Genomic DNA, 27263 nt, shown 5'->3' with positions numbered 1-27263 from the left:
TCAGCAGAAAAAGGGGGCAAATGAGCAGAGAGCGGGATTGGAGGAGCAGTGATCTGGGAGGATGATGGGGCTGGTGGACGTTAGAGGGATCGGGAGGGGTTAAAATGTGCAGGAATTGGAACACCTGGATGAGAATCCTAAGCCTGAGATTTTGTCAGATTGATTGGGATTTTACGTCCTCACTCATCCCAAAGCTGTAAAATTCCACCCGAGGTCAACGGACCTTTCCATGATGCGCCGCTCACCCGCTTCGATACTCGTGTTGGGCGGGACGACAAAATTCCAGTCAATGAGCTCAAAGGGGATGGGGGAACGGAAACTGGTGAGAATAAGGATAAGGGCAGCAGAATCATAGATCCCTACAGTGCAGAAGGAGGCCATTCAGCCCTTCGAGCCTGCACCAACCACAATCCCACCCAAGCACTGTGACCCCACATATTTACCCTACTAATCTCCCTGATACTAGTCTTAACTTAGCATGGCCAATCAACCTAACCCGCACATCTTTGGACTGTGGGAGGAAACTGTGGCACCCGGAGGAAACCCACGCAGACAAAGAACAAAGAAAATTACAGCACAGGAACAGGCCCTTCGGCCCTCCAAGCCTGCACCAACCATGCTGCCCGACTGAACTAAAACCCCCTACCCTTCCGGGGACCATATCCCTCTATTCCCATCCTATTCATGTCTTTGTCCAGACACCCCTTAAATGCCACTGTCATATCCGCTTCCACTACCTCCCCCGGCAGCGAGTTCCAGGCACCCACCACCCTCTGTGTAAAAAAGTTGCCTCTCACATCTTTAAATCTTGCCCCTTGCACCTTAAACCTGTGCCCCCTGGTAATTGACTCTTCCACCCTGGGAAAAAGGTTCTGACTATCCACTCTGTCCATACTTCTCATAATCTTGTAGACTTCTATCAGGCCATCTCTCAACCCGGGGAGAACGTGCAAACTCCACACAGACAGTGACCCAAGCTGGGAATCGAACCCAGGTCCCTGCAGCTGTGAGGTAGCAGTGCTAACCACTGTGCTGCCCCAGAGTTTTGAATAAGCTCAGGTTTATGGGAGATTAGCCAAGAGAGTATGGGAATGGTCGAATGATGATGCAAGATTCTGGTCTGGACCTGGCCACCTAAGCACGGTGGCGCAATGGTTAGCACTGCTGCCTCACAGTGCCACAGTCCCAGGTTTGATTCTGACCTTGGGTGGCTGTTTGTGTGGAGTTTGCACATTCTCCACATGTAATAGAGTCATGCAGGGCACCAACACTAACAATGACTCGAGGTGTGTTAATCCCAATTATCTGCACTTGTCCCATATCCTTGAATATTATGATATCCTTGAGTGTTATGATAGTTCAAGTGCTCATCCAATTTTTTTTTGTGGGGGTTTCCTTCAGGTGCTGTGGTTTCCTCCCACAGTCCCAGGATGTGTAGGTTAGATGGAATGGCCACGGGAAAAGTGGGGGGAAGGTTACGGGAATAAGATAGGAGGGAAGGCCTGGGTAAGGTGCTCTGTAGGAGAGTTGGTGTAGGCTCAATGGGCCGAATGGCCACTTCTGCACTGCAGGGATTCGATGATTCTATGAAATGTTGTCATTCTTTTAAAATTTTTGGGTCAAATTCTCCTTCCCAAAACTCTCGATCTATCTCTCATTTCTTCACTTTTTTTAAATTCATTCGTGGGACATGTGCGTCGCTGGCTGGGCCAACATTTATTATGTGGAGATGCCAGCGTTGGACTGGGGTGAACACAGTAAGAAGTCTCACAACACCAGGTTAAAGTCCAACAGGTTTATTTGGTAGCAAATACCATAAGCTTTTGGAGCGCTGCTCCTTCGTCAGATGGAGTGGAAATGTGCTCTCAAACAGGGCACAGACACAAAATCAAGTTGCAGAATACTGATTAGAATGCGAATCCCTACAACCAGCCAGGTCTTAAAGATACAGACAATGTGGGTGGAGGGAGCATTAAACTCAGGTTAAAGAGATGTGCATTGTCTCCAGACAGACATTTATTGCCCATCCCTAGTTGCCTTTGAGAAGGTGGTGGTGAGCTGTCTTCTTGAATCGCTGTAGTCATGTTCTGTGGATTTACCCACAATGCCGTTAGGGAATTCCAGGATTTTGACCCAGCGACTGCAATGGAACGGCGATATATTTCCAAGTCAGGATGGTGAGTGGCTTGGAGGGGAACTTGCAGGTGGTGATGTTCCCATGTATCTGCTGCCCTTGTCCTTCTAGAGGGAAGTGGTCGTGGGTTTGGAAGGTGCTGTCTAAGAATCTTTGGTGAATTGCTGCAATGCATCTTGTAGATGGTACACACTGCTGCTACTGAGCGTCGGTGGTGGAGGGATTGAATGCTTGTAGATGTGGTGTCAATCAAGCGGGGCTGTTTTGTCCTGGATGGTGTCAATCTTCTTGAGTGTTGTTGGAGCTGCACCATCCAGGCAAGTGGGGAGTATTCCATCACACTCCTGACTTGTGCCTTGTAGATGGTGGATAGGCTTTGGGGAGTCAGGAGGTGAGTTACTCACCGCAGTATTCCTAGCCTCCGACCTGCTTTTGTAGCCACTGTGTTTATGTGGTGAGTCCAGTTGAGTTTCTGGTCAATGGTAACCCTGAGGATGTTGACAGTGGGGGATTCAGTGATGGTTACACCATTGAATGTACCAATACCACTTCATTTTGCCTTGCTCCATCATCCCTTTTGTAATTTCATCTCTCCTGCTCCCCATCCTATCACAGACCTTTCCTCTCATTCTTCTCTCCCCTCCCTCCCCTTCTGTTGTTGCTTAAATTCCATTACATCTCGAACATTTCCCAGTTCCGAAGAAAGATCATTGACCTGAAACGTTGGCTCTGTCACCTGTCCACAGCAGCCAGGCCTGCTGAGGACTTCCGGCACTTATTGTTTCTATTTCAGTATGAATAGAGATAGTTTCACAATGGCTTTGTAGAATTGAATACTTCCTGTGCTCTGTCAATGCTTTCATTAAAAAAAACACATTTTACAACTGGCCATTTCGAACTGCCCAAATTGGTTACTTCTGGATTTGTAACGTCTGTTTTTGAAATTAGTTGTGGTTGTTAGCACACACAGGATACGTCGTTTCAGCCACTACTTCCTGGTAATATTTTCAGTGTGAACTCTGCTCTTTTCAGTTCTACTTGTCCAATCGTCACCTTTTAAATCACCGGTTAAGAGGAGATTGAAACCGCGCCAGTGGTCTTAGCGCCCAATGCAATATTGGTTACATGGAACAGTAAATATAATACTACCTCTCCTATTACACACTCAGAACTTCCAACCATTGCACTTTCAATGTCCAGTACTACCATGGATTTGCTCTCCCCAGTTCCCTGCACATTTATATAAGACTTTAAACATGCTGAGATGTCCCAGGGCATTTCAAAAGACCATTATCAGACTGAAATGTGGCTCCAACTCATGAAAGAAGGTATGCGATACCGAGGGAATGCTGTACTGCCAGTGGTGCTGTCTTTAAGATCAGGCAGTAAACAAACATCTCTCTCAGGTAGATGTCAAAGGTTCCACAGCCATTATTTCAAAGGAAAGTAGGAGAATTCTCCCCGATGCCCTGATCGATATTTACCCCTTAAATCAACATCACTGAATATGTAGGTTATCTGGTCACTACCGTGTCACTATCTGTGGGAGCTTGCTGTGCACAAATTAGTTGAGAATAGTGAAAAATCATAATTTTCAAGGATCTGGGACAAGTGCAGGAAAATGGAATTTGCGCGCCTTTAGTGGTAATTATTGTTGGTGCAAACTTGATGGGCCAAAGGGCCTTTTGTGCGCTGTACAACTGACTCCATCACTAGGTAAATGGTAACCTTAAACAGTGCTGTTTCCAGGATGTAACTGATAGGGTGAAATTAACCAATCATTAGTTGGCAGCACGGTGGCACAGTGGTTAACACTGCTGCCCCACAGCGCCAGGGACCCGGGTTCAATTCTGGCCTCGGGTCACTGTCTGTGCGGAGTTTGCACGTTCTTCCCGTGTCTGTGTGGGTTTCCTCCGGGTGCTCTGGTTTCCTCCCACAGTCCAAAGATGTGCAGGTTAGATGGATTGGCCGTGCTAAATTAACCCTAGTGTCAGGGAGATAAGCAGGGTAAACATGTGGGATTACGGAAATAGGGTCTGGGTGGGATTGTGGTCGGTACAGACTCAATGGGCCAAATGGCCTCCTTCTGTACAGCAGGGATTTTATGATTCTATGATCTTCATTCTGCCTGTGAATAATGGTGTCACTGTATCCAACATCTGACAATCATGAAAATGGTTCTAAAACAAACAAAAAGTAGAAACATAGAAAATAGGAGCAGGAGGAGGCCATTCAGCCCTTCGAACCTGTTGCACCATTCAGTATGATCATGGCTGATTGTCTGCCTTAACACCACACTCCTGCGCTCTCCCCATGCCCCTTTACACCTTTAGAGTCTAGAAATCTATCGATTCCCTTCTTAAATATATTCAGTGACTACATAATAAAAAGCATACAATTATGCAAAGACAGGCGGCAGGTCAGAAAATTGGACGGAATATAAAAAAACAGCAAAGGATGACTTCAGTTGAGAAGAATTACAGCATGAGAAAAAGAGAGCTAGAAAGCTAGAGTAGATAGTCGGAAATTCTGTAGACATTTGCAATAGAAACGAGTTAACAACGTGAGCATTGGTCCGATAAGAGTGTATTAGTGGAATTCACAATGGAAAATAAGCGATTGCAGATGAATTGGTCAGACATTTTGGGCAGGATTTTATGACCTCGGATTGTAAAATCCCGCCCGAGGCCAACAGAGATTTCCGTCTGCGAGCCTCGCTCGTCCGATTCCAGTAAAATTCCGGCCTTTGTATCAGAGGGTGGTGGGTGAGTGGAATCGGCTGACGTCGGTGGTGGTGGAGGCAAACTCGTTGGGGTCTTTTAAGAGACTTCTGGATGAGTACATGGGATTTAATGGGATTGAGGGCTATAGATAGGCCGAGAGGTGGGGATGTGATCGGCGCAACTTGTGGGCCGAAGGGCCTGTTTGTGCTGTGGCTTTCTATGTTCTATGTTCTATGTTCTAAAAACAAAAAATGTTGGAAAATCTCAGCAGGTCTGACAGCATCTGTGGAGAGAGAATAGAGCCAACGCTTCGAGTCTGGATGACCATTCGCCAGAGCTGAGTACTTTGTACTGGTCTTCACCAGAGAGAAGACAAGTAACTTCCCAGAAATAGCCGCAAACCAGGAACTGGAAAGGAGGGAGGATGGCAGGAAAATTACAATCACCGGGGAAGTGGTACAGAGCAAATTGTTTGTTCTGGTGGATGACAAATCCCCACTCCTGATGGACTTCATCCCAGGGTGTTAAAGAAGTGTCGAGTGAGACGGGCGATGCATTGGTCTTAATTTTCCAAAATTCACGAGATTTGGAGATGGTTCCATTAGATTGGGAAATAACAAGTGTAACCCCTTTATTCAAAAAAGGATGGAGACAGAAAGCAGGAAACTATAGGCCAGTAGGAAATTGTTAGAATGAAAACATATATTTTAAAAATGCAGCCCTGCCTTCAATGTGCTGAGTTCTTCATTGGCTGTGAAGTGCTCTGGGACACCCTGATGTGCTGAAAGGCACTATGGTGGTGATGTTACTGGTCTATCAACCCAGAATCCCAGCCAATGATCTGGACACAGGTAGGGGAGGCAATGGTCTAGTGGTATTATCGCTAGACTATTAATCCAGAAATTCGGCTAATGTTCTGGGGACCGGGTTCAAATCCCGCCACCGCAGATGGTGGAATTTGAATTCAATAAAAAATATTTGGAATTAAAAGTCTAATGTTGACCATGAAACCATTGTCGATTGTTGTAAAAACTCATTTGGTTCACCAGTGTCCTTTAGGGAAGGAAATCGGCTATCCTTTCCTGGTCTGACCTACATGTGACTCCAGAGCCACAGCAATGTGGTTGATTCTTTTTAACTGCCCTTTAAGGGTAACTAGGGATTGGCAATAAATGTTGGCCAGCCAGCGACGCCCATGTCCCGTGAACGAATAGAATAATAATAGTGACCAAAATTGTTATAAAAGCATTAGGGAAGGAAATCTGCTATCCTTAACCGGTCTGGGCTACTTTTAACTGCTGCCTCACAGCGCTAGGGATCCGGATTCGATTCCCGGCTTGGGTCACTGTCTGTGCGGAGTCTGCAAATCCTCCCCGTGTCTGCGTGGGTTTCCTCCGAGTGCTCTGGTTTCCTCCCACAGTCCAAAGATATGCAGGTTAGGTGGATTGGCCATACTAAATTGCCCCTTCGTTTCAGGGAGATTACCAGGGCTAATACGTGGGGTTATGAGGACAGGGCCTGGGTGGATTTTTGTCGGTGCAGACTCAATGGGCTCAATGGCCTCCCTGTGCATTGTAGGGATTCTATGATCCTTTGTGACTCCAGACCCACACCGCAATGTGGTTGACCCTTAAATGCCTTCCACAATGGCCTATCAAGCCACTCAAATCAAGGGCCAGTTAGGGATGGGCAACAAATGCTGACATTGCCAGTGTCGTCTGCATTCATGAAAGAATGAATAAAAAATGAAAGTGTTTATGTTCTGCTTCCCTCCAGTGTTGTGTCTGTGTTTTGAGGTGTATAGACTAGGACCTGCCACTGTATAATCAAGGGAGATTGGTCAGTGTGTTGCCCTGCCTCAGTGTGGCTTCCTCGGAGTTGTTCCAACGCTTGTGAGCTTTTTCAGCTGACTGACACTCGGGTCCAGACATTGGCTCGTTTGTAAGTGGAGAATTTGGAAGCTCAGTTTAAGCAAGAAGGGAAATGCCAGATTGGATGAGATAATTGTTCAGCAGCTGGTTGTCATATCCTTCCTCCTCTTGCCAGCGCTGTGCCTTGTGTCGCCAATTCTAGTTGGCCACGTTCCAAGTGGTTTTACCATGTAAACTCCTGCTTCATGCTGCCAACATCGGTTACTCAACAAACCAATCCTGGGAGGCGCCCTCCTTACAGCCAATCAGAAAGCAAATGATTGAATGGTTCTGACTGTTAGCCAAAGCAGCCTCTTTTTCCATCTTCCATATTTTTTATCAGCAAAGAACAAAAATGTTGAAAGAAAATGAAAGCGCAGATGTTTTTAATGCCTCGATGATCCTGCTGTCTGGTTCCATGGTTAATGTTGATATCAGCTTCTCACCTCTTACCTGCTCCACTACTAACACCATCTATTTCCATCTTCATAACATCATCCAGTTACAACCATGTCCCCTCCACTCACCTGCTGCTGAAACTCTCACTGGTGCCTTTGTTACCTCCACATTCCACTATTCTAACACCGGCCAGACTCCGCAAGCTACCTTCTGTAGACATGAAGTCATTCAAAACTCAAGTGTTGATGTTCGAACTCACACTCAGTCCTAGTCCCTGTCACCTCTCTGCTTCCTGACACACATTAGGTCCTTGTTAACCAAAAAGGGCAGCATGGTGACACAGTGGTTAGCACTGTGGCCTCGCAGCGACAGGGACCTGGGTTCGATTCCCACCTCAGGTGACTGTCTGGATGCAGTTTGCACGTTCTTCCCTTGTCTGCGTGGGTTTCCTCCCACAGTTCAAAAATGTGCAGGATGGTGGATTGGCCATGCCCCTTAGTGTCCCAAGATCTGTAGGTTAGATGAATTAGCCATGATTTAATACGCGGGGTTATGGGGATAGGGCCGGGGTAAGATATTCTTTTAGGGAATCAGTGCAGACTTGATGGGCCAAATGGTCTTGTTTGGCACTGTCTATAGTAAAAGTAACACATCAATTTTAAAATTCTCATCCTTATTTTTCAATCCCTCTGTATCTCCCACCTGTCGGCAGGATTTTACAGTCTTGCTCATCCCGAAACCATAAAATCCCACCTGAGGACATTGCACCTTCCCATTGTCCACCGTCGCCTGCTCCGATTCCTGTGGTGGGCGGGCGGTAAAATTCTGGAACATATCTCTGGAATCTCCTCCCATCCCACAACATTCCAAGGTATCTACGTTCCTCAAATTCTGCCCTCTGGGTGCATTCCTAACTTTAAATCTCTCCCCCAAAGCCGTGCCTTCAGCTTGCTCTGGAATTGCCTCGCTAAACCTCTCCAACTTATAACAATATATAAAATCCATCTCTTTGTAGCTCAGTATCACGTTTTCCCTTATAACATTCCTATGAATGGAGGAGGCAGTGCTTCGTGGTATTGTCACTGGGCTAGTAATCCAGAGACCCGGGGCAATGCTCTGGGGACCCGGGTTCGAATCCCATCATGGTGGAATTCTAATTCAATAAAACACCTGGAATTAAAAGTCGATGAAACTACATTTAATTATTATAAAAACCCATCTCATTCCCTAATGTCCTTTAAGGAAGGAAATTTTCCGCCCTTACCCAGTCTGACTCCAGACCCACAGCAATGTGGTTGACTTAACTGCACCCTTAAGGGCAATTAGGGATGGGCAATAAATGCTGGCCAGCCAGCGATGCCCACATCCTGTGAAAGAATAAAGCATATGGAAATGTTTGACCAAGTTAAGGGTGCAATATGATTTATGTTTCCGCTCTTTGCAGGTTGGTTGTCTTCTGTCTGAGTGTTAGTGCTCAAAAATGTCAGAACGATCGCACAGCACCCTACAGCGGACATCTGCACTCAAAGGTGTGGCCACGGACATCAGCCAACTGATGGAGAAGCTTGACACCAACGAGCTCCGTCTGGAGGGAGAGGAGGTGGATTATGACTCCATCAGCGATGCGAGGGAACCCAGTGAGCAAGCTTTTCATTTAATATACCAGAATCATACACCACTCGATAGTACAATCCTCCCTCACTACCTATCCAATTGTGATCACGTAGCACCAACAGAGTACATTCAGCCCATTGGGTGGAACTTTCCACTCTGTGCACAGAGTGCCGGCTGAGATGGGGAAACTGGTGTGCATCTCTCCAGCGGAACAGCCAAGTTTCCTTTCCAGATTCTCTGGCACGCTGTGCACAAAACCTGGGGGTGTCGTCCCCCCACCCCCATGGATAGGGTGGCACGGTGGCATAGTGGTTAGCACTGCAGCCTCAGGGACCCGGGTTCGATTCCCGGCTTGGGTCACTGTCTATGTGAAGTCTTCACATTCTCCTCGTGTCTGCGTGGGTTTCCTCCGAGTGCTCCATTTCCTCCCACAGTCCAAAGATGTGCGGGTTAGATGCATTAGCCATGATAAATATGCGGGGTGACAGGGATAGCAGAGAGGGCCTGGGTAGGACACTGTCAGAGAATCGGTGCAATCTCAATGTTCCCGATGGTGGGGGAGTCCAAAATTAGAGGTCATAGTTTGAGGATAAGGGGCAAAACTTTGAGAACTGAGGTGAGGAGAAATTTCTTCACCCAGAGGGTGGTGAATGTGTGGAATTCACTACCACACAATGTAGTTGAAGCCAAAACATTGTCTGATTTCAAGAAGGAATTAGATATAGCTCTTGGGGCTAAAGGGATCAAGGGATATGGGGGAAGGGGGGATTAGGATATTGAATTCGATGATCAGCCATGATCAAAATGAATAGCGGAGCAGGCTCGAAGGGCCGAATGGCCTCCTCCTGCTTCTAGTTTCTATGTTGTACGTCTCGATGGGCTGAATAGCCGCCTTCTGCACTCTAATGATTCTATGATTCTTTGAACCTCCCCGACATGGACACGCACTGGGCAAACTCCACCCCCATCCCCATGGACACTGGGAACCTCCCCCACACACACAGGCACGGGGTCAACCCCCTCCCCACACCCATGCATAAGAGGAAGCCCCCCCACAATGGACCCCAGGCACCTGCCCCCGGCTGTACCTGGCTGTCAAGGGGCAGTCCCAGGGTACCAGGGGGCAGTGCATGTCCCTCTCCCTTCCCCTACCCCTCTGGGGGCTATACTTACCTATGCACCCCTGGGAGGGGGTTGGGGGGGGTGTGGGAAGTTTCCCATCAACTGCTTCACGAGGGGAGAATTCTAAATGTGGAGGGAACATATGGCGGGGGAAACCTACTAATTATATTAACATTTATTCAAATGTATTTGAACCTCGCGAGGGACGGGAAAAATCAGAAAACATGATCCAGTGGGCGAGAATCTCGTTTTCCGATGCTCGTGAGATTTTGTGCTCACTTTGCCGTTTGCACTCACGGCGAACACGGGGGTAAAGTCGCCTCTGTTGTGTCAGTGTCAGCTCTCTGATGGAGCTGTATCATTCATCCAAGTTGCCACTTTCCCCATAGCCCCAGTAGCACCTCCCCAATCAGGACAACCCACCGTGCAAAACAAAAATCTCCTCATCTTCCCTCTGCTTCATTTGTCAGTTATCTTCAATTTGTATTCCTCATTCCTCGCACACTTCCCGTAAATCTCCCCGCACTCTCTCTCATTGACATCTTTCCAAATGCGTGGTGCCCAGAATAATTCAGCTCAGGCCTAACCAGTGATTGATAACTCCACTGCGACAGTTCCCCAACTGCACTGATGCCTTGCTGCAACAACCGTGTGTTGTGGTTTATCACTGAGCGCCCATCAGTCAAATTATTCTGCAGAAAAGAGAGGGGGTGACCTGAGGGAGGATTCTAAAACCTCTGAAAAGGTTTGATTGGTCAGACCTGAGGACATTTCCACATCTGGGAAGATCTGAGCCAGGAACTATAAACATTAGATAGTCAGCGATGAATCAGTGAGGAAATCAGGTGAAACATCTTTACCCAGAGGGTGGTGAGAATGCGGGATTTGCTACCGCAGGGAGTGGTTGAAGCAAAGAGCTTAAAGTTTTAGTTTATTTATTAGTGCCATAAGTAGGCTCACATTAACACTGCAATGAAGTTACAGTGAAAATCCCCTAGTCTCCACACTCCGGCGCCTGTTCGGGTACACTGAGGGAGAATTTAGCACGGCCAATGCACCTAACCAACACGTCTTTCAGACTGTGGGAGGAAACCGGAGCACCCGGAGGAAACCCACGCAGATACGGGGAGAACGTGCAGACTCCACACAGACAGTGACCCAAGCCGGGAATCAAACCCGGGTCCCTGGTGCTGTGAGGCAGCAGTGCTAACCACTGTGCCACCCAAATACGTTGAAGGGGAAATTAGCTAAAGACATGAGGCAGAAAGGGATCGGAGGCTAGGATGCTGATAGGGTGAGATGAAGGAGGGTGGGAGGAGTCTGTGTGGAATATAAATACTGGCACAGTTAAGCTGAACGCTCTCCTCTGTGTTGTACGCCTCCCATTGTTTCAATCTTGTATGTTCCAGGTGGTAGTCAGGTCCCATTCTCAGCCATTTACAAGACAAAATCCTTCAAGGAACCTGTGATCCAGGTGTACGTCCCTGGAGAATCGATCCAAGCTCATGTGCTGGAGGTGGAACGATTCACATCCACATCAAAGGTGAGCGTGTCCATGCAAAGAACCAAACCACAGCCTTGCTGCTGCCGCCACTGTCAGCCCAATGTACACGTTTTCTTTTAGATTTGTCCACAGGACGACGTGGGTGTCACTGCCTAGGCCAGCATTTACTGCCCAATCCTTGTTTCCCTTGTGTAGGTGGTGGTGAGCTGCCTCCTTTGTAAATGTGAGGTCATCCATTTTGGTAGGAATAACAGCAAAATGGACTATTATTTAAATGGTAAAAAATTGCAGCATGCTGCTGTGCAGAGGGACCTGGGTGTCCTTGTGCAGGAATCTCAAAAGTTGGTTTGCAGGTGCAGCAGGTAATTAAGAAGGCAAATGGAATTTTGTCCTTCATTGCTAGAGGGATGGAGTTTAAAAACAGGGAGGTTATGTTGCAGCTGTACAAGGTGCTGGTGAGGCCACACCTGGAGTACTGTGTACAGTTTTGGTCTCCTTACTTGAGAAAGGAGGTACTGGCACTGCAAGGGGTGCAGAGGGGATTCATGGGTTGATTCCAGAGTTGAGAGGGTTGGATTATGAGGAGTGACTGAGTATACTGGGACTATACCCATTGGAATTCAGAAGAATGAGGGGAGATCTTATAGGAACATGTAAGATTAAGAATGGAATAGATAAGATAGAAGCAGGGAAGTTGTTTCCACTGGCGGGTGAAACTAGAACTAGGGGGCATAGCCTCAAAATAAGGGGGAGCAGATTTAGGACTGAGTTGAGGAGGAACTTCTTCACACAAAGGGTTGTGAATTTGTGGAATTCCCTGCCCAATGAAGCAGTTGAGGCTACCTCATTGAATATTTTTAAGGCAAGGATAAATGAATTGTTGAACAGTAAAGGAATTGAGGGTTATGGTGAGCGGGCGGGTAAGTGGAGCTGAGTCCGCGAAAAGATCAGCCATGATCTTACTGAATGGCGGAACAGGCTTGAGGGGCCAAATGGCCTACTCCTGCTCCTAGTTCTTATGTTCTTGAGCTGCTGCAGTCTGTGTGGTGTAGGTACACCCACAGTGCTGTTAGGGAGGGAGTACCAGGATTTGGACCCAGTGACAGGGAAGGAACAGCGATATATTTCCAAGTCAGGATGGTGAGTGGCTTGGAGGGGAACCTGCAGGTGGTGGTGTTCCCAGGTATCTGCTGCCCTTGTCCTCCTAGATGGCAGTGGTTGGGGTTTTGGAAGGTGCTGTTGAAGGAGGCTTGGTGGGATCGTACAGTGCATCTTGTAGAGGGTACACATGTCTGCCAATGTGTGTCACTGGAGAGTTTGAATGTTTGTGGATGGGGTTCTAATCAAGTGGGCTCCTTTGTCCTGGATGGTGTTGAGCTTTTTGAGTGTTGTTGGAGCTGCAGCCATCCAGAAAAGTGGGGAGTTTTCCATCATATTCCTGACCTGTGCCTTGTAGATGGTGGACAGGTTGCAATGTGAAACAATCCAGCCGACAGCTGTCCCTGTCAATCAACAGGGCTTTATTGCCAAATAAAAAATAAGAGATATGTACCAAGTTCAGACTAGATTACAATGCGATAGCGCTACTCGACTCCCTAGCTCCAACTCTGAGTCCCTCCTGGACCGGTGGTCGGCACCCTCCTGCTGATTGGCTGAACTTCCTGCCGTGATGATCCATACAGTCCCCTGGCCCTCAGCAAACGCTTCCCCCTTGAAGGGCCGCGCCAGTCCAGTGTGGCAACTGGAACTGAAAGCAGAATACTTTGAGTTAAACTTTAACTGGTGTTATATAAATGTTTGGCATAACTTCCTTCTTCTTCCACTCTATCTATTTAATAAACCCAGAATCCCACATGCCTTTTGATGTTAACTTGTCCTGTCATCTTTAAACACCTCTGTACATGTACACTCAGGTCTCTCTGTCCCTACACCCTCTTTAATAATGAGCCATGTGGTTTAGGTTGCCATCTCAGTCTGCCCCACCCAAAATGTCCCATCCAAATTCACTGTGTTAAATTACATTGCAACGAGGCTGCCTATTTATCAGTTTGATGATCTCCCTATTATGGCTTACTACATTTGGAGTTTTGTGTCATCAGCAAACTGTAAAACTCTGCACTGTTCACTCCAGCCCAGGTCATTAATATATATCAGAAAGAGCAGCGATCCTAACACCGATTCTGGGGAGTATCACCCGAGAAACAGCTCCACTCTGCTTTCTGACACTTAGCCAGTTTTATATCCATGTAGCCATTGCCACCTTACTCTTGTGAGATTCCATTGTGCAAATAGATATTTAATGTGCTTTGTTAAATACATTGCGAAAGTCCATATGTACAAAGTTCAGCCACAGTACTGTCACTAACCCTCTCCATCACTGCAATAAAGAACTCAATTGAGTCTGATTACCATTTTTACAAATCACACTGGCTTTCACTTATTAATCCATATTTTTCCAAATGTCAAATGTAGGCAGCACGATGGCACAATGATTAGCACTGCTGCCTCACAGTGCCTTCAATTCCTGGCTTGGGTCACTGTCTGTGTGGAGTTTGCACGTTCTCCCCATGTCTGCGTGGGTTTCCTCCGGGTTCTCTGGTTTCCTCCCACAGTCCAATATGTGTCAGGGAGATTAGGAGGGTGAACATATGTGGGATTACGGGGATAGGACAGGAGCTGGGTGGAATTGCTGTCTATGCAGACTCAATGGGCCAAATGGCCTCCTTCTGCACTGCAGATTCTATGATTCTATTTTTCCAGAGTTTCCCCACCACATTCGGCCAACTAACACATCGCTGTGTTTATCCCAGAATCGCAAATTCCAGTCCTTTGGCACCACCCTTTTGAGATTTGGAAGACTGCAGCTTTGAACATGTGTGATTTCCACTCATATATCTGATTCAGTTACCTCGGGTGCATCCGATTTGGATTGGTGACTTATCTACTTGGAGCACATAAGATAGGAGGTACGGTGGCACTGTGATTAGCGCTGCTGCCTCACAGCTCCAGGGACCTGGGTTCAATTCTGGCCTCGGGTGACTGTCTGGAGTTTGCACATTCTCCCCGTGTCTGCGTGGGTTTCCTGCGGGTGCTCCGGTTTCCTCCCACACTCCAAAGATGTGCAGTTCAGGTGGATTGGCCATGCTAAATTGCCTCTTAGTGTCCCAAGATTTGTAGGTTAGGAGGCATCAGTGGAGTAAATACCTGGGGTTATGGGGATAGGGTCTGGGTGCAATGCTTTGTTGGAGAGTTGGTGCAGACGCGATGGGTCAAATGGTGCCTTTGCACTGTAGGGTTTCTATGATTCTATAAGCCGGGCTGACAATCCAAGTGCAACACTAAGTGAGTGCTGCTCTGTCAGAGGTGCTTACTTTTGGATGATTCATTAAACTGAGGCCCCATCTACTCTGTCACTCTGCACCTAACCCGAGTGTGGGGCTGTTTGGTACCTCCCTGTTACTCCCATTCCATGTATGTTGCGGAGCTGCCACTTCTTGTTTTATTTTCTTATTGTTTTGCATCATCAGGTTCCAAGTCCCAACATCTACACCATCCAACTGAAACACGGAGAATTCACCTGGAAGGTCAAGAGGAAATTCAAGCATTTTCAAGAACTTCACAGAGAACTTCTCCGATATAAAGCCTTCATGCGCTTACCAATCCCAACACGCAGGTAATCTGAAACCTGGAGCGCACTAACGCGAGTGGTAGTCACGAGGTTGATGAGTCTGCTCCCAATATCTATCTCTTTCTCTCTACTTTGTTTCTTTCCTCTGTCCTTTCTCTTTCCAAGGATGGGGCTGTGGGAATGATAATAGACCCAATAAACTGTGCCTTCGCTCTCCTCCATGACACTCCTGTCACCCGAGCCTGGGCCAACCATCTTCCAGCCATGTTGCTGACACATCGCAGATATACTCCCACATCACTGGAGACACGAGCACTGAACAAACAAAGAACAATACAGCACAGGAACAGGCCCTTCGGCCCTCCAAGCCCGCGCCGCTCCCTGGTCCAAACAAGACCATTCTTTTGTACCCCTCCATCCCCACTCTGTTCATGTGGCTATCTAGATAAGTCTTAAACGTTCCCAGTGTGCCCGCCTCCACCACCTTGCCCGGCAGCGTATTCCAGACCCCCACCACCCTCTGCGTAAAATACGTCCTTCTGATATCCGTGCTAAACCTCCCCCCCCCTCACCTTGAACCTATGACCCCTCGTGAACGTCACCACCGACCTGGGAAAAAGCTTCCCACCGTTCACCCTATCTATGCCTTTCATAATTTTATACACCTCTATTAGGTCTCCCCTCATCCTCCGTCTTTCCAGTGAGAACAACCCCAGTTTACCCAATCTCTCCTCATAACTAAGCCCTTCCATACCAGGCAACATCCTGGTAAACCTCCTCTGTACTCTCTCTAAAGCCTCCACGTCCTTCTGGTAGTGTGGCGACCAGAACTGGATGCAGTATTCCAAATGCGGCTGAACCAACATTCTATACATCTGCAACATCAGACCCCAATTTTTATACTCTGTGCCCCGTCCCATAAAGGCAAGCATGCCATATGCCTTCTTCACCACCTTCTCCACCTGTGACGTCACCTTCAAGGATCTGTGGACTTGCACACCCAGGTCCCTCTGCGTATCTACACCCTTTATGGTTCTGCCATTTATTGTATAGCTCCTCCCTACATTATTTCTACCAAAATGCATCACTTCGCATTTATCTGGATTGAACTCCATCTGCCATTTCTTTGCCCAAATTTCCAGCCTATCTATATCCTTCTGTAGCCTCTGACAATATTCCTCACTATCTGCAAGTCCAGCCAATTTCGTGTCGTCCGCAAACTTACTGATCACCCCAGTTACACCTTCTTCCAGATCATTTATATAAATCACAAACAGCAGAGCTCCCAACACAGAGCCCTGCGGAACACCACTAGTCACAGGCCTCCAGCCGGAAAAAGACCCCACCACTACCACCCTCTGTCTTCTGTGACCAAGCCAGTTCTCCACCCATCTAGCCACCTCCCCCTTTATCCCATGAAATCCAATCTTTTGCACCAACCTACCATGAGGTACTTTGTCAAACGCTTCACTAAAGTCCATATAGACGACATCCACGGCCCTTCCCTCGTCAACCATTCCAGTCACTTCTTCAAAAAACTCCACCAGGTTAGTGAGGCATGACCTCCCTCTCACAAAACCATGCTGACTATCGTTAATGAGTTCATTCCTTTCTAAATGCGCATACATCCTATCTCTAAGAATCTTCTCCAACAACTTCCCCACCACGGACGTCAAGCTCACCGACCTATAATTTCCCGGGTTATCCTTCCTACCCTTCTTAAATAACGGGACCACATTAGCTATCCTCCAATCCTCTGGGACCTCACCTGTGTCCAGTGACGAGACATAGATTTGCGTCAGAGGCCCAGCGATTTCATCTCTCGTCTCCCTGAGCAGCCTTGGATAGATTCCATCAGGCCCTGGGGATTTGTCAGTCTTTATATTCTCTAAAAAACCTAACATTTCCTCCCTTGAGGCGAGTGACTGCCCCAGAATCCTGAAAGAGTCATAAGCTGTGGGAGAGCCGGGGGCAGGAGGAGGAATAAAACTAACACAAGAAACTGGAGTCATTAACAGTGAGGAATTTCTCTAAATTGTTGTGCCTGCTGCACAGTCTGTTTTAACCCTTATACGATGGATAAAGAACTGCAAGTAGACTTCTTGTTAGTACAACCAATATTTATTTAAGACACACAATCAATAATCACCCACCCAACCAACAATAAGTTATCTTATAGAAAATACTAAAGTTCAAGTCCAATACGAGACCTTGACTTAACTTTGCGTGACTGGCAAGTACCCAAGCAGATATTGGCCTCTTTCTGTGCGCTGGTCTCGGTCGTCCTCTGCGTAGTCTGGTCCTTTGGTCTGGTCTGGCACTCTGGCTCTGGTCTTCCTTCCTTCTCGGGTGTGGTGGCTCTCCTCGTGCCGGTCGTCGCTGGCGATGGTCACCGTTGTTGTAGCTCGTTCATGGGGTCAGAGAGAGAGAGAGAGAGATTCTTGGTTGCGCAGCACCCTTTATACCCCGATGGGTTTGGCCCCTTTTGGCCATTGCCAATCAATCGATCAGGACTTGATCACTTAGATCGGTAAAGTCCAATCGGGAGCTGCCACACCAATCTCTGGGTGTGTCCTCAACGGCCATGTCTGCAGGTGCTGGGGGCACGTAGGGTTCACACCTCTCTCCCAAATAAGGGGTTACGGCACCCCTATGTCTGATAAACAACCCAGTTTGACCAGAAAGTCCCTTTTGTCCTGGAGATGACCCATATCCTGTGTATTTAGTCGTCTGAGTTGCAGCCTGTTTATCTCTGTCTTTAAGCTGCAGTCTGTCGTTTTAGTTCTTGCCCAATTGTCCCAGAGTGCTTTACACATCGCCATTTTAGGTGGCCCGTTTGGCCACAATTCAAAGGCAGAAGAAGGAGTCAATAGGTCCCTTCAAGCTTTTATTCATTGAACTGCAGTCCAAACATGTGTGGGTTAGGTGGATTGGCCATGCTAAATTGACCCTAGTGTCAGGGGATTAGCAGGGAATTGCATGGGGTTATGGGAATAGGGCCTGGGTGGGATTGTGGTTGGTGCAGAATCAGTGGGCCAAATGGCCTCCTTCTGCACTGTAGCAATTCTATGATTCTGTGTATTTTTAACACCAGCATTTGAATTTATTTGGGTTAAGGGAGAGGAAGTCTTTTTTTCAGGAGGTTTGCTTTCTGTGTCCAAATCTCTTGGACAATTCTTACACTTAACTGTTGCCTGAGTTTCTTTAATTCTTCACCCATTGCCATTTTCCTCTTCCCATCCAACCCTACCTCATACCTTGCTTTTAGCTGTCTGGGACCTAAGGTCAGGAATTCCCTCCCCAAGCCTGTGGACCTCTCTACCTCTCTCTTCTCCTTTCAGACACTCCTTAACCCAATGATAGGCAACCTAGGCTGGTGAGTGAGCCACATAAGTGACCCTCCTTCATCTGAGTGGGCAACAAGATTCAAATCGGGCTTCTTCACTAACCATGGCCCCGTGAATAATAAAGTCATAGAATCATAGAGGTTTACAGCACGGAAACAGGCCCTTCGGCCCAACTTGTCCATGTCACCCCTTTTTTTTTAAGCCCCTAAGCTAGTTCCAATTGCCCGCCTTTGGCCCATATCCCTCTGTACCCATCCTACCTGTGTAACTGACTAAATGCTTTTTAAAAGACAAAATTGTACCCGCCTCTACTACTACCTCTGGTAGCTTGTTCCAGACACTCACCACCCTCTGTGTGAAAAAATTGCCCCTCTGGACCCTTTTGTATCTCTTCCCTCTCACTTTAAACCTATGCCCTCTAGTTTTAGACTCGCCTACCTTTGGGAAAAGATATTGACTATCTTGCTGACCTATGCCCCTCATTATTTTATAGACCTCTATAAGATCACCCCTCAGCCTCCTACGCGCCAGAGAAAAAAGTCCCAGTCTATCCAGCCTCTCCTTATAACTCAAACTATCAGGTCCCGGTAGCATCTTAGTAAATCTTTTCTGCACTCTTTCTGGTTTAATAATATCCTTTCTATAAAAGGGTGATCAGAACTGTACACAATATTCCAAGTGTGGCCTTACCAATGTCTTGTACAACTTCAACAAGACGTCCCAACTCCTGTATTCAATGTTCTGACCAATGAAACCAAGCATGCTGAATGCCTTCTTCACCACTCTGTCCACCTGTGACTCCACTTTCAAGGAGCTATGAACCTGTACCCCGAGATCTTTTTGTTCTATAACTCTGCCCAACTCCCTACTATTAACTGAGTAAGTCCTGCCCTGGTTCAATCTACCAAAATGCATCACCTTGCATTTATCTAAATTAAACTCCATCTGCCATTCGTCAGCCCAATTGATCAAGATCCCGTTGCAATCCTAGATAACCTTCTTCACTGTCCACTGTGCCACCAATCTTGGTGTCATCTGCAAACTTACTAACCATGCCTCCTAAATTCTCATCCAAATCATTAACATAAATGACAAATAACAGTGGACCCAGCACCGACCCCTGAGGCACACCGCTGGTCACAGACCTCCAGTTTGAAAAACAATCCTCGACAACCACCCTCTGGCTTCTGTCATCCAGCCAATTTTGTATCCATTTAGCTACCTCACCCTGCATCCCCGTGAAATTTAACCTTATGCAACAACCTACCATGTGGTACCTTGTCAAAGAAGATTAAATACATTTAATAAACGCCAAATATTTCATAAAGAGTTATAAAGGTGTTTAATCATTCATATAAGAATCCAAGTATCCATGTTAAATGGTAAAAACAGGAGAAATATTTATGCTTTGATCGGATGCTGAGGGAGCGCCAGCGAGAACAGCCAGAGAATTCCGACAAATATCTTTTTTCGTGCTTTCTGGTTGGTAATTATCCTGTAGGTCATTTTACTATTTTAAGAAGCTATACAAATGCAAGTAGTTGTTGTTGCATTCATGAGATCTAACAGCCTTAGGAATTGGACAGGATATTATAGGAAGAGGGGGAGGCCATTCAGCCCCTGCAACCTGTTCTATGATTCACTGAGATATCTCCCCTGAGTTTAAGCACCTTGGCCCCCAGTCCACTCACCTTGCAAAAATCTACTGACATCCGATTGCAAATTATTAACTGAACCCGCAGCATCTTCTGCTTTTTGCTGGAGGAAGTTTCCTCCTTCTACCTTTGTATGAAGAGCTGTTTCTGAACTTCCCTGTTGAATCAGGAGTTGTCAGATGTGTTCGAAACGTGGCAACTGGTTTAAAGTCTCGGAAGAGAGGAAGGGACACTCACTCAAGAACTCGTAGCTGGAGTGCAGCTGGATTATAGGGAGGGAGTGGTGTTTATAATTGTGCTTCATGAGGTCCCACAGAAATACCTCAAAGCACCTCGCAGGCAATTAAAGTGTAATCACTGATGTAATGGAGGGATTTGTGCACAGCAAGATCCCACATTTTTTTTAAGCAGTGATAGTTAAGGAGACGGCTGGCACGGTGGCACAGTGGTTGGCACTGCTGCCTCTCAGCACCAGGGACCCAGGTTCGATTCCTGGCTTGGGTCACTGTCCGTGGAGTCTGTACATTCCCCCCATGTCTGCGTGGGTTTCCTTTGAGTGCTCCAGTTTCCTCCCACAGTCCAAAGATGTGTGGGTTAGGTTAATTGGCCGTGCTAAATTGATCCTAGCATCAGGGGGATTAGCAGGGTAAATATGTGGGGTTACGGGAATAGGGCCTGAGTGAGATTGTGATCAGTGCAGACTCGATGGGCCAAATGGCCTCCTCTGCACTGTAAGGATTCTATGAGACACTGTTGTCCAGGTTGCCTGGATTACTGCCTGCCCTTCAATGAACACTGTGGGATGTTTAACATCTACTTGACCAGTAGAACAGGGAGACAAGACATTGTCATTGGGGAGACCGGGGGAGGGGTGGGGGGGGGGGGGGGGGGGGCGCGGTTGAGAGGAACAGGGTAGAGATGCTAAAGTGGATGAAAGAATATTTTCTCTTGTTTTTGGGTCTTTAGATGTCTCAATGATGGGATCTTCAGACTTGTATATTACAACATGAACCATTTATTGTTAATAGAACATAGAACAGTACAGCACAGAACAGGCCCTTCGGCCCATGATGTTGTGCCGAGGTTTATCTGAAACCAAGATCAAGCTATCCCACTCCCTATCATCCTGGTACCTTTAACTACTTACAGATCCCAGGTATTTTTTTAAATTCATTCATGGGATGTGGGTGTCACTGGCTAGGTCAGCATTTATTGTCCATCCCTAATTGCCCTTGAGAAGGTGCTGGTGATCCTCCTTCTTGAATCACTGCAGTCCATCATGGACTTGTCTCACATGGACTTGCTTCTCCATGTAGGCAGGTTTCCAGGGGTGTTCTCTCTGAGTTCATTATCATGTGACTCTATACATCACACCATAGGCAGTGCTACTCTCCAGTCCCACATTAACCTTTGCTCTGCTGAGCACCGTTACGTTACAATGGCACGCAAACACTGACACAACAATTTCGGGTTCTGCACGATTCTGTTTTTGGGATTATGGAAGTTGATCCACTTTTCCTTGAGGAGATTAATTGGGTGGGTGAAGTCCGAGACCGGAAGAGTGAACAGGCACTGTGGGACTTCTGATGGGCTGAAGTGTGTTATCCCGCGGTAGTTTTTGTGACGATGATGTCTTTTTCCTTCCAGTTACACAGTGAGGAGACAGACAGTGAAACGTGGGGAGCCCAGGACGATGCCCACTCTGCCCCGCACCTCCGACCACATAATCAGAGAGGAGCAAATCTCTAGCCGACGGGTAGGTGTGATGCAATGCCACAGCTGAGTACAGGTACGGGTGACAAGTCCTGTGGGGTGCCAATTACAGATATGGGTACTGATGCCAGCTCCATTCGCAGTTGCTGGAACCACGTCCTGGGACATGACCATTCTGCTACTGTACCTGATGATCATTTGTCTTCCTTGACCAGTACTCTGACAGACACGGTCTATGCAGAATGCATCAATGTGGGCACCTTGACTCCTTATTATTCAGCTTTTCTGAAATCCTTTTCCCCCCTCTGCAGAAACAACTGGAAGATTACTTGACCAAGCTGCTGAAGATGCCCATGTACAGGAACTACCATGCCACAGTAAGTTCTCTCTCAATCCTGTCTGTTGATTGAGTTGTTAACTCAAGGCCCAGTCAGCTGCGATGATGGATCCTTTGGCATTCTTCCAACGGGAGGGATTTTCTCCATAGTCACATACTGACAGTCACTCAAGTAACAAATCACCTTCTACTGCCAACAGTCCATCAAGATTCAGGATCTTTTAATCATTATTTCACAGAATTGAATTGGGGATTTAAAAGGCGTTGCATTTTAAAGCATAGTTTGTGCACACAAGTTAAAATGTTAAATCTGTTTAACACAGTAAGGAGTCTAACAACACCAGGTTAAAGTCCAACATTGGACTTTAACCTGGTGTTGTTAGACTCCTTACTGTGTTTACCCCAGTCCAACGCTGGCATCTCCACATCAAATCTGTTTAAAACAGAGATAGATAGGTTCTTGATTAATAAGGGGATCAGGGGTTATGATGAAAAGGCAGGAGAATGGGGATGAGAAAAATATCAGCCATAATTGAATGGCGGAGCAGACTCGATGGGCCGAGTGGCCTAATTCTGCTCCTATGTCTTATGGTCTTATGGTCTAAAAGCAAAGGCAGAAATTTTCTGGCCATTTCCGCTGGTGAGATCTTCCATTCCTGCTGAAGTCAATGGATGTTTTGATAAGCTCAGTGTGTCTGCCATGGGGAAACCCACTCTCACAGGGCAGGACAATCCCAGCAAACAATCCATGGCATCTGGCCGTTCAAATGTTGCTTCCTAAGTTTTTGATTTGATTTGATTTATTAGTGTCACATGTATCAGTGTACAGTGAAAAGTATTGTTTCTTGCGTGCTATACAGACATAGCATACCATTCATTGAGAAGGAAAGGAGAGGGTGCAGAATGTAGTGTTACAGTCATAGCTGGGGTGTAGAGAAAGATCAACTTAATGCAAGGTAGGTCCATTCAAAAGTCTGACAGCAGCAGGGAAGAAGCTGTTCTTGAGTCGGTTGATACGTGTCCTCAGACTTTTGTATCTTTTTCCCGACAGAAGAAGGTGGAAGAGAGAATGTCCGGGGTGCATGGGGTCCTTAATTCTGCTGGCTGCTTTGCCGAGGCAGCGGGAAATGTAGACAGAGTCAATGGATGGGATGTTGTAGCCTGGGTTCTAATGCCATTCAGCTAGACAGAAGGTCAGTGTGAGGTAATGCCCAGAGAATGTGTAATTCTTCACTGTGTGACTGGCTGAGGGGATATTTACAGTTCGATATCTTTCAAAGGCAGCCACTTTCTGTGACATACTAATACATGTGACAATAATAAATTAAATCAAATCAATTCTCCTTGTAAACAGGAAAAATATTTGTATCTTGCACGTCCGCAGTTTTAGAGAGTCAGTGATATCTTTGTATATCGGTGAATATGGAGCATAACAGAAGGCAGGATGATGGGTGGGGAGGGTTTGAACCCAGGCTGATTCTCCAGTGCAGTGCTGAGGGAGTGCTGCAGTGTTGGAGCAGCTCTCTTTTGGATGTGACCAAAGCCGCTACTGTCTTTTCAGGTGAATGTAGATGATCCCGTGATACTGTTTCACAAAAGAGCAGGAGAGTTATTCACGTTGTCCTGGCTAATATCTATTCATAAGAACATAAGAAATAGGAGCAGGAGTAGGCCATCTGGCCCTTCGAGCCTGCCCCGCCATTCAACAAGATCATGGCTGATCTGAAGCGAATCAGTTCCACTTACCCGCCTGCTCCCCATATCCCCTAATTCCCTTATCGATCAGAAAACTATCTACCTGTGATTTAAACATATTCAACGAGGAAGCCTCCGCCACTTCAATGGGCAGAGAATTCCAGAGATTCACTACCCTCTGAGAGAAGAAGTTCCTCCTCAACTCTGTTCTGAACCGGCCCCCCCTTATTTTGAGGCTGTGCCCTCTAGTTCTGGTTTCCCTTCTAAGTGGAAAGAATCTCTCCACCTCTACCCTATCCAGCCCCTTCATTATCTTATATGTCTCTATAAGATCACCCCTCATCCTTCTAAACTCCAACGAGTACAGACCCAATCTGTTTAATCTCTCCTCATAAGTTATACCCCTCATCTCCGGTATCAACCTGGTGAACCTTCTCTGCACTCCCTCCTCAATCAACCTCATTGAAAGCAGATTATCTGGGTCATTATCACATTGTTGTTTGTGGGATCTTACTGTGAGTAAATTGGCTGCTGCATTTCTTATGTTCCAACACTGACCACATTTCAATGGTGTCCCGCAGATGTGAAAGGCTCTATATAAATGCAAGTTACCTCTTTTCTTTCTACAGATGGAATTCATTGGTGTCAGCCAACTCTCATTCATTCATCATTTAGGACCAAAGGGTCTGTAAGTGAAAATCAGTCTGTCCTTGATTTTACTCTTTCAATGCTCTTCCACTCCTCCTGGCACATTTTGGGGTCACATTACACAGAGTCTTTGAGCACGGAGGAAGTCCATTCGGTCTACTGTCTGTGGGACCACTACTTGAAAATCTAACGTGCCACATTATTCACCATAGCTTCTCTTGTGAGGTTATTAAACATTCCTTATTCCATCATCCCTGATAGCCTAACTAGCCTAGCTCAGAGCGTTACAGTGTTATAGTGTTCATTTTTTATTTTATTTGTTCCTCCTTTTCCTTGTTCAGACGGGCTCTGCTATGATTCCCAAAGCGCCATTTATGAGGCCCAATGTTAAAAACAAACGCCTAGCAAATTCTTTAAGGTGAAGCAAAGGATTGATTTATTTATTTTTATTTATTTATTGTGGGACATGGGCATTGCTGGCTGGGCCAACATTTATTGCCCATCTCCAGTTGCTCGAGGGCAATTGAGAGTCAACCACATTGCTGTGGCTCTGGAGTCACATGTTGGCCAGACCAGGTAAGGATGGCAGATTTCCTTCCCTAAAGGACATTAGTGACCCAGATGGGTTTTTACAACAATCGACAATGGTTTCATAGTCATCAGCAGATTCTTAATTCCAGATATTATTTAATGAATTCAAATTCGAACCCAGGTCCCCAGAACATTTGCTGAGTTTCTGGATTAGCACATTCAAAACCCAAGGGATGGATTGTGATACACATTCACACACATGAGAATACGATGTAGAAAGGCAGAGAAAGAAAGGAAAAGAAGTTGCAAATTGCAAGTTAGTTAAAAAGAATCAAAAGGTATTGGCACGAATTCACATGAATGCAGAGTCCAATAAGTGAAGATCCAGTGAAGATTCTTTCAGGTGACTTTGTCTGGCCCGGTCTTGATGCCAGGAACTCAGTTCAGGCAGTTGGCGATGCAATAATATATTCTGGGAATTAGTTCCCTGTGTGGGTGAAATACAGGATTCTTACTGGAGCTCCAGCTTTGGGAGACTTGGTTGTCAGAGACTGGCTGTTAGTCTGACCTTCTCTTCTGAGGTTAAACCGTAACTGAAGACAGAATTCAAAAGCTGTATAATGAAAGAGTTTTTGTCTGTTCATTCATGGGATATGGACATCAGTAGCTGGCCAGCCTTTATTCCCCATCCCTAATTGCCCCTGAACTGAGAGGCTTGCTGGCCCTGGGCACTTAAGTGTCAACCACATTGCTGTGGATCTGGATATTGGATGTAGGCCGCATTGCATAAGGACGGCAGATTTCCTTCCCTGACGAACATAACTGAACCAGATGGGTTTTTATTGTCACCATTAGACTTTAAATTCACGATTTTTATTCAAATCAAATTTCACCATCTGCCATGGTGGGATTCGAACCGGGGTCTCCAGAACAATACCCTGGGTCTCTGGATCACTAGTTTGGTAACAATACCACTGCGCCACTGCCTCCTGGCAGTTCAATTAGTTCAAGTCTCGGTCATGTAACAGTGTGCTTTCAGATTGAGCCATTCAGCTAACCATGCATTTTAAGGACCTAGCTTGAAACCCATTGTATTTTGAGCAGATAAATGTGAAAGTCATGGCACAACATTGGAGATGATGAGTCCCAATAGCTCTGCCTTTGTCCAGAGCTGGCTGGGGCAGATGTCCCATGACCTCTACCATCTAGGAAGACAGGAGCAGCAGATACCTGGGGACACCACCACCTTGAAGTTTCCCTCCAAACCACTTGGAAATATATTGTGACTTGGAAATATATCGCCACTGTCACTGGTCAAAATCCTGGAACTCCCACCCTAACAGCACAACCATTGCAGCGGTTCAAGAAGGCAGCTCACAACCACCTCTCATGGGCAATTGTAGATGGGCAATAAATACCAGCTTAGCTGGTAACACAGTCAATAAAAGAATAAACTAAAGGGTAGGAAATGGGAGCAGATATGTAACTTGTGTTGCCAACTCTGATGAACATATTCCTGGAGGACTGATCACATGGTATCCTCTCACCAATTGCCCCACACTCCACCTCTTCTCTCATTGGCTCACCGACGTGCCCATCTGATGCTGTCCCGCCTTCCTGTAGTCAATCAGAAAGATAATAGACTCCTCATTACCTGATTGGCTAGTCTTTACCTTCGTCAAACAGTTTTTCTAACCATTCTCCAATGCTTTTACAATTAATGACAAAAACATTCAAAAATAATTCTTGTTGGCCATTTGTTTCCTGGCTGTGGCTAGATTCCTCCCATGTTTTTCTCTGGACGGTGACCTGGAGATTAGTCTCCAGGACAATCCTCAAGGGTTGCCATCTCCCATCTCTAGGGGGGGACCAATCTGTTACCACCAGTTCCAGCCCGTCTCCCCCACTGCCAAAGATGAAATTAGCCCACTGGTGTTATGTTGGAGATGTTCCCTCATGTGGTGGATCATTGTGATTAATTGGAATTCCTTCTCCTTCTCAGGGAAGGCTTTGTCATGAAACGTTCCGGAGGTCACAGAATTCCAGGACTTAACTGTTGCGGGAGGAGTCAAATATGTTATCGTTGGTCCAAGAGGTACGTAACACTGCCGTCCGTTTGTCTTCTGTTGGTGAAAGAGACACTCGTTGAGAGGACGGTGACTCTTATGACAGCAGCTTCAACAGGTCCTCTTGTGCTAATGTTAACCAGATCAACAGCAGCAAGTTACATAGAAACAAGAAGCAGGAGTAGGCCATTCGGCCCTTCGAGCCTGCTCTGCCCATTCATTATAATCATGGCTGAT

The 27263-nt window shown here is 46.6% G+C and overlaps 1 protein-coding gene across 3 annotated transcripts in view; it reads left to right on the top strand.

Moving 5' to 3' along the window:
• The window catches only part of LOC144486363 (phospholipase D1-like), a 168119-nt gene that overhangs the window by 79685 nt on the left and 61171 nt on the right, over positions 1 to 27263 (top strand). For all 3 annotated transcript variants that reach the window (XM_078204407.1, XM_078204415.1, XM_078204401.1), the window contains 7 exons: positions 8611 to 8803; positions 11312 to 11445; positions 14934 to 15079; positions 21684 to 21792; positions 22061 to 22126; positions 24411 to 24469; positions 26963 to 27055. In XM_078204407.1, coding sequence (XP_078060533.1) covers positions 8647 to 8803; positions 11312 to 11445; positions 14934 to 15079; positions 21684 to 21792; positions 22061 to 22126; positions 24411 to 24469; positions 26963 to 27055 — 764 coding nt within the window. In that variant the 5' untranslated portion in view covers positions 8611 to 8646. The remainder of the gene's footprint in view (positions 1 to 8610; positions 8804 to 11311; positions 11446 to 14933; positions 15080 to 21683; positions 21793 to 22060; positions 22127 to 24410; positions 24470 to 26962; positions 27056 to 27263) is intronic.

The sequence above is a fragment of the Mustelus asterias genome, chromosome 3, assembly GCF_964213995.1.
Source record: "Mustelus asterias chromosome 3, sMusAst1.hap1.1, whole genome shotgun sequence".
Lineage (NCBI taxonomy): Eukaryota > Metazoa > Chordata > Chondrichthyes > Carcharhiniformes > Triakidae > Mustelus > Mustelus asterias.
The sequence above is the reverse complement of the archived record's forward strand: the minus strand, read 5'-3'. Positions and strand labels throughout refer to the sequence as shown.